This window comes from Gekko japonicus, unplaced genomic scaffold (genome assembly GCF_001447785.1).
Source record: "Gekko japonicus isolate JY-2015 unplaced genomic scaffold, Gekko_japonicus_V1.1 scaffold5008, whole genome shotgun sequence".
NCBI classification, from domain to species: Eukaryota; Metazoa; Chordata; class Lepidosauria; order Squamata; family Gekkonidae; genus Gekko; species Gekko japonicus.
The window spans coordinates 42,257-50,494 of record NW_015170420.1 but is presented as its reverse complement, the minus strand read 5'-3'; the positions used below and the strand labels follow the sequence as shown (position 1 = coordinate 50,494).

At 46.1% G+C, this 8,238-nt stretch overlaps 1 protein-coding gene across 1 annotated transcript in view; it reads left to right on the top strand.

Moving 5' to 3' along the window:
• LOC107116396 (lysozyme C, milk isozyme-like) overlaps nucleotides 1-1,119 on the top strand; it is a gene marked incomplete at its 5' end in the record, with an annotated part of 16,336 nt that extends 15,217 nt beyond the window's left edge. Inside the window, one exon of the mRNA XM_015418296.1 lies at nucleotides 1,059-1,119. Coding sequence (XP_015273782.1) covers nucleotides 1,059-1,119 — 61 coding nt within the window. The remainder of the gene's footprint in view (nucleotides 1-1,058) is intronic.
• Nucleotides 1,120-8,238: the final 7,119 nt, after the last annotated feature.

Genomic DNA, 8,238 nt, shown 5'->3' with positions numbered 1-8,238 from the left:
TATATATATATATATATACACACACACACACACACACACACGAAATGCTTAAGTAAGGCCGATAAGTACTCATGGTATGTAGGCAAATGAGAAGTGGTTTTGCCATTGCTTTGCTCATCAGAGGGCTTTCCTGCATTATCTTTTCCATCACTTGTAAATTCCTGTTTCTTTGGGCGGGTGTTTCTGTTCCATATGTATTTTGCTCCCTCTACTGGCCAATTTGATATTACAGCGGTTTATGTCCAGCATAAAAACCTGCCGTTTAAATCTGCAGGTTTTTATGCTGGACATAATCCGGTGAAATATTGAATTAACCACTAGAGGGAGCAAAACGTGTGCAGAACAGGAAAAAAACCCCACCTTTAAGAAACAGGCACTAACAAGCGAGGGAAAGGGGAATGCAGAAAAGCCCGGAGTCTTCTTTGGTGGTCTCCGATTCAAACGCCAACCCAGCTGTGCTTCCATGACCTGAAAAGGACAGGCTATGCTGTGCTGCCTTCCCTCCCTAGAGACAAGGGTAAACAGACTGAAAGAAAATGGGAGGAAAGCATGTAAAATTGATCTATCATAATTGTTAAGGTTTCTGGAAATAGAAATCTTACAGACATACTTCATAATGGCAACGATCACACCATCGAGGAACTGCGGGCGGGAAGTGAGGCTGTTTGCCCCGGGGCAAACTGACACGCATTTACGCGATCAAACTTCCGCCCACCCACCCCACAGTTCCCTATGCTACTGACGTTTCCCTGGTGGTTTTTTGCGCCGATCCTGCGGTGCAACGAGATGCCCTGCCAACGACTCCGGGACGCCAGACAGATGTGTCTGTCTGATCACGTCCCTTTAATCTGCGGGGGAATCGTTTGCCTGCCGCAGCTTCCACTCCGTATGATCACAGCCAATGACTTTATGGCATACTAACTGAGTGAAGGAATTACAGATGCCTTAATCAAAAGCTATCTGAAACTCTTTCTCAAGAGGCCCTCCATACCTGTGCAGCTATCAAAGGAACAGTTGTGTGATTATGCATATTTCCCCCCCCTCTCTCTGACTTTTAGGGTGGCTTGGAGAAAAAACTGCGAAGGACGAAATCTCGCAGAGTGGACTGCAGGCTGCTAACTCTGAGCTCTGTGATTCGGAAGGAAATTCCAACGCTTCTCTGATTATTGTGCCACTAAAATGATACCTGCCTTCATTTCAATCAAAATCGTTTCTTTGCAAGCAATTGCAATTTGCACCCTGTATGGTGGGGGAAATGGCCTTCTTTGCATACAAAAGAGGGAAATTTGTTTGAGATTTGTCTGGGAGGGCAGGGGAGCTGTGATCCGGTTTGGGGCTCTGGGTTTCTCAGCTTGAAAATCTTCAATAAATTGTGTAGAAGCATCACATTCTTTTTGGTCTGATAAATCTGTTTGTGCCTATGGGTCCAGTGTGTCCCACTTACTGGCAGTTACAGAACTATCACTGACAGCTGTTTCCTGGACCACCTTTCTACCATTCTTCTGATTCTGAAGTCCATGGTCGAAACACTCCAATCCTCTGCCCTTGTGAAGAACAGCAGCAACATCAGTGCTCCTAGATAAGTCTGTCTTCACTGCCAATCCACCTCTCTGAAACTCACCATAAACTTCCTGAGATGTTCCACAGGTAAAGGCCAGGAATCCTCTTAGGGTTGCCAAGTCCATCTTTCACCCCCAGCGGGGAGCGGGGGACTTTGGGGTCATTCCTGGAGGGGATGGGGCATCCGCGACGTGATGACGTCACGTTGGGGACGTCCGCCCCCCCACCCGCCTGTATGCCGGATCTCCAGAAACAGCAGTTCCCTGCACTTAAAGGAGTCGGCGTTTCCCTTTTAAATGCAGGAGCTGGCGTTTCCCCTTTAAGAGCAGCTGCGTTTCCCTTTTAAGCACATGAAGCTGGCATTTCCTTGCAAGCCTGATCTCAAGTGGAGATCAGGCTTGGGAGAAAACACGGGTTCCACACAGTTAAAGGAAGAGAGAGGGGTAGCTGTGGGTGTTGGGGGTGGGGCTTCCCCCGCCGACCATCTGGCCGGTGGCGGGTAGACCCCCCCAAATGGGGGACCCCTGGCAAACCGGTGGGGGTTGGCAATCCTAAATCCTCTAGTGCTATCTGCTTCCTAGATCCCCCAAAAGCCTAACCTGCCACACAAGGTCCAGGAAGTAGAGGTCAGAGATGCCTCAATTGCTCTGACAGCTTCCCTGAACCAAGATTCCAGAGGTTCTTCTGGTTTCCTGTTAGCCTTTGGTACCAGTCTCAGAACCTTCCTAACTGGGGCTGTGATCATACACAAAATTAGCCCTGACATAGGCACGGATGCTGGTCAGATTTAAAGGGTGCGATCAGACATGAACATCTGGGAAGTGTCCTGCAGCCGTCAGCAACCCGTGTTGCTCCGCCGCAGAAGTGGAGTAAACAGGCACTGGGGAAAGTCCGGTAGCAAACCGGTTCCTATGGGCCACGGATGGACTTACCCCTGTCTGATCACTCCAGCGCACTCTCATGACATTGGGATGGTCTGATCAGGCCATCCCGACTCCGTGCCATTGTCCCCCCCCTTCTCAGTATGCGCATTATCGCACACTTCATAGGGAGCCCTCAATGCGGAGGTATAATAATCCAGGGCTATTTTTGGGCAGAAACGCACAGGAACGGAGTTCCGGCTGGCTCCTGAGTTGGCCACACCCAGCAGGAACTCATTAGCATAATAGGCCACACCCAACAGCAGAAACTCATTAGGATTGGCTACATTAGGGGTGTGTGGCCTAACATGCAAAGAAGTTCCTGCTACAAAAAACGGCCCTGGGTTTTGACAACAAACAAGGTAAACAGAATAACAAGCAAAAGGTGGGTGTGGCTGGATAACCACACTTCTGGTAACATGGGGGTGCGGCCTAATGTGCCAATGAGCTGTGCTGTCAGGGGTGTGGCCTAATATGCTAATGAGTTCCTGCTGTTGGGTGTGGCCTATTATGCTAATGAGTTCCTGCTGGGCTTTTTCTACAAAAAGAGCCCTGCAATAATCGATTCCTCGTTTAAGTGCATTGGAAACAAATGGCAAAAAACAACACCCCGACTCACTCATGGCTGCATCTGATCACAAAGTGGTGGGCTGCGCCCACAGCTTCAAAGGATTGTGTGATCGCACAACTGTGGGTCAAATTCCTCCGGAGGGAATAGCCTCGCTTCCCCCCCCCATTTTATCTGCCACGTGTGACTGCAACCTGGGAACAAGACATCATGTAAACGATACAGTTATTGACATTCCATGCATGTTGAGCAATATGCAGGTTAAACGTTCAACCCTGCAAGGTGAAAACCCTAACACTCTAAAACTTAATTGTATAATTCTGTCATTGGATGTCCCACATGGACATAACAACCATGAATGGAAAAAGTTCTAGAAATGTCAGGTTTCTCTGGACATTACACTTGTGCTGTTTCCGAGGCAATGAATAAACACATCAGCTATACTTGAAATACTCCCCAAAGCCATGGCCCCCTGCATAAATTAGTTTGCCCTGGAGCCATCCTTCCTGAGCTAAGACAAAAATGTGTGAGCCAGAAGCTAAAAAACTGAGCTAGCTCATACTAACTCGGCTTAGAGGGAACACTTTTTCCATGCCCAGAAGATAACAAAAACAAAACACAACCCTCCAGGATTCCTGGCCAAACTGGCCCGGAGAGAAATTGCTTCATGACCAGAAAGTGGTGATCAGCATTTCCCTGGACATGTAAGAAAGGGTGGTCTCCTATCCCTGGTGAAATGTACTGGGTTCAGACACATGGAATGATCAGCTCATAGTTTATTGTGATTTCAGCTCAACTAAAGACAACCCAAGCAGGACCGAGGCCCTGCTTAAATGCATGCTCAACACCAAACCCAACACACACCCACTCCTCGTGATTGGCTATTTACATAAGAATTCCTGTACAATAGGTTCCTTCCAGGATCCTGGTCCCCTATTGTTCTGTAAATGAAGCTAAGTCTGTACTCAGTTGAAACACAAGCTCAGTACATAACACCTCATTGTCCCGTTAACAGCCTCACTGAGGTCTTTGTAAACTGAGACCCCTAGCTTCCTTGAAAGAGTCAACCCATCTCATATTGGGTCTTCCTCTTTTCCTGCTGCCTTCACCTTTTCCTGGCATTACTGTTTCTCAGTGACTCTAATGTGACCAAAGTACATCTTGAAACAAATCACAAGTGGTTCTCTGCTCCCCCGGCACTACATAAAAATGAACTATTGGCCCTGGCCAGAGAGGGGTTCAGTAACAATATCTCTCTCTGTACGATGTTTCTAGACCGATGCATATCGGCAGAAGAGAATTACATCTGAAGTAGGTACTGTATTCCCAGAGGGAGAAAGATCAAGAATAGTCCTGATGCAATGTCGCCCACAGCAGCTACAAGGGCAGAGTCACTGGGGCCCAAAGCCGATATATACCACCAGTTGGCGAGTTTCAGCATCTTGGATGCCTCGCACCAGGTTTAGCAAGCAATTCTTCCTTTTCTTAAAAGGATCCTGACAAACCAGCCCTTGGGCAGCGTTTTGTTGTACATGGCATGATCTCTCAGGACATGGATTCTATCATTTCAACTGCCTTGCATGTTTTCCACCGATAACACAAGGTGTCCCCAAGGTGCTTGGAGGTAAGGAATGACTGCATGTGCTCTCTTAGCTCCCCTCCTGCTGCCATCCAGGTTTTAGGGCAAAACTCTGAGCTCAACAATTCTGTAGATTTCAAGAGATTTGGCTTACAGGATTCTACTGTGGTTAGGGGCAAGCAGATTTTTTTACAGAGGGGATCATTGCAAACTATGACCTTCCACTACAGCCTAAAGGAATGTTCACCCATTTTATAAATCTTCTTGTAACTAGAAAATAAGCACAGCAAGCAAAAGGTAGAGGAAGAAACTATCTTTGCACCATGCTAGCTTACTTTTTGCATGGTGCCGTCCCTTCCACTACTTCATGTGTAAACCTTGTATGAGTCTAGTGACCAATATATAGGGTTGCCAGTCGGACTGGAGAAAAAGTCCTGTCCCTCTAATAAAGTCTTAATGTGAGGATGTGGGCAACTGAAGCTCATCATCGCATGCAATTAAAGTCACCTGGTAAACAACATCCCAGTAAACCTCTCTTAAAGGGACAGGCTTTGTTTTTCTCCAGGCCTACTGGCAACCTTAACACTTCATCCTATTTCACCTCCGGCAAATACATTCGAGAGGCTTTTGCATTTTTTTGAAAACCTGCGAAACCTCTTTAATTACAGACGAGCCAGACACCTAGAAGAATGCATTGTGTACAGTGGAGCCTCTCTCAAACCACTTTCAATTCACTTAGAAATGTTATCCAGCTTTAAGTCATATGCTAGAAGTCCCTGGTTCAAATGTAAGCTTCTCTGTTAATTCACTGGGTTGGATAAGGTAAATGGGTTTCTTCCAATCCTAGCCAATGATCCTAAATCTATAATATGGTGACTGTAATATTGCCCCACTTTGCAATCTGCTCAGCTGTAGTGGGTAGTTGCCTTGATAGCCCAAACTATCCTGATCTTCTCAGAGCCTGGAAGTTCAGCAGGGTGGGTACTTGGATGGGAAACCACCAAGAAAGCCTTGGGCTGCTGTGTAGAACAAGGCAATGGCAAACCACCTGTGCTTGTCTCTTGTCTTGAAGACTGCATGAGGTAGGTCATAGAATCATAGAGCTGGAAGGGACCTCCAGGGTCACCCCCTGCACAATGCAGGAGATTCACAGATTCACAGATCTTCATGGGGTCACCATGGGTCAGTCTTGACTTGACAGCATACTTTAGTGAGTTCTGAGTCTGATCATGTGTGTGTTAAATCATGCAATTATCCTGATCTAATTTATCTCCCCTCCCCCTTGCTATTAGCTTCACTGTTTTTTTCTGCTATGACTTGAACAGTGTTGGGTGGTAGAACAAAAATTGAGTCCAGTGGCACCTTTAAAACCAATAAAGTTTTATCCATGGTGTAAGCTTTCTTGTGCATGGTTGTTGTTGTTGATGGTGGTGGTGGTTTAAACTGAGGAAAATGGTGCTGGGAAATGGTTAGTTCTGCCCACACAGAGCATATCATGATTCTTGCAATGCAAAAAGAGAACTAATGGGAGATCATTCACCTACCCCAAGCAGGTTGCTGTGTGTGGCATCTGAATTAATCCATCTAGAGGGCTATTTATTGACTATAGTAGGCAGATTCTTTTTGGCCTCACACGTAACACACAATCGTTATGACTTATTTAATACTACTTAACAACACAGGCATTCAGTCCAGTGAATGGTTTCTACAAATGAATCTATGTAAAAGTCTGTTGTGTGGGAGAAACACGTGGGAATTTAGCAAGCACAGGCAAAGGGACGAAATTGCTGCCTTTTGTTAGTGGAACTGTGATTGCAGAAAAGGGAAACAACATGTTCTGCACATGAAGTTACGGGAGCCTCCTTACCATACCTCCCAAAAGACTTCACAAAGCTGGAAAAAGTCGAGAAGAGGGCAACCAAGATGATTGGAGGCTGGTTGGAGCAACTTCCCTATGAGCAAAGTCCGAAGAGTCTGGGACTTTTCAGCTTAGAAAAGAGGCGACTTGGGGGGGGGGCATGATAGAGGTTTATGAAATTGTGCATGGGCTGGACAGAGCTGACAAAGAGAACTTTCCCTCCCTCTCACAAAATACTAAAAAGGATATCCAATGAAGCTGATGGGGAGTAGATTCAGGATAGACAAAAAGAAATACTTCTTCACACAGCGAGTGATCAACATGTGGAATTCGCTGCCAGAGGATGTAGTGATGGCCACATGCATCGACAGCTTTAAAAGGGGATTGTGCTTTAATTTAAAATTAATAAAGATGATTTTTTTAAAAAAGGGGGGGATTAGATAGGTTCATGGAGGAGAGGTCTATCAGTGGTTACCAGCCATGGTGATTAAAGAGAACCCTAACTTTCAGAGGAAGTCAGCCTCTGAATATCAGGGGGGAACATCAGGGGAAGGCCTTGTTGGACCTCTGGAGGAACTGGTTGGAACAGGATGCTGGACTAGATGGAGCAGTGATCTGATCCAGCAGGTTTCTTCTTATGTTCTTATGATACTGCCCATTTTTTAAATAAATAAATAAATAATGAGCTTACCATTTGGTATTTTCTGTTGCTGTATATTTATACTTTCTGTTACCCTTCTGTTACCATCTATATTATGGTCTTCAATATTCGAGGACACAGAATGATAGCAACCTCGGTATACCCAAGGTAGGGTATCCATCATCTGGAATTGCTTTTCGGATCCAGAATAAAGTTTTATCCATGGTGTAAGCTTTCGTGTGCATGGTTGATGATGATGGTGGTGGTGGTTTAAATTGGGGAAAATGGTGCTGGGAAGTGGTTAGTTCTGCCCATGCAGAGCATATCAGGATTGCGCACCACTGAAATAACTGTGATGTAGTTTGTTCACCATTGTCTAGGGGTTAAGTTTATAGTTTTTTTCTTGATTTTATTGTTTGGTGTAGTTGTTAAGTGTGCAGACTCTAATCTGGGAGAACCGGGTTTGATTCCCCACTCCTCCACTTGCAGCTGCTGGATGACCTTAGGCAAGCCATAGTTCTGACAAGAGCTGTCCTTGAAAGGGCAGTTCTTGAAAGAGCTCTCTTAGCCCCACCTGCCTCACAGGATGTCTGCTTGGGAAGGGAAAGCAGTTTGTAAGCCGCTCTGAGACTCCGAGTGAAGGGCAGGCCATAAATACAATCTCTTCTCTTCTTCTTATCCTAATGTTGTAAGCTACCCTGAGTCTGCTTGCAGGAAGGGTGGGATAGAAATTGCATCAAATAAATAAATAATACTTAGGCTTTTCAGTATCCATGCAGTGTATGCATTCTTCTGTTATCTGCCCTGTAGGTCAAGGACATGGCCTGTGATCCTTCTACCAACCGGACCTTGGTTACGGAGTTTGTCCTGTTGGGGTTCACCAGACACCCAGGCTTGGCTCATCTGCTGTTTGGACTCTTCCTAGTGATGTATGCAGTGACACTAGTAGGCAATGGAATCATTATGGCTGTGGTGTGGACAGATCCGGTACTCCATAGCCCCATGTATATCTTCCTGGGTAGCCTCTCCTGCTCTGAGACAGCCTATACCATGGTGGTGATACCACGGATGCTTTGTGACCTGCTGGCCCCCCACAGGCCTCTTTTCCTGGCG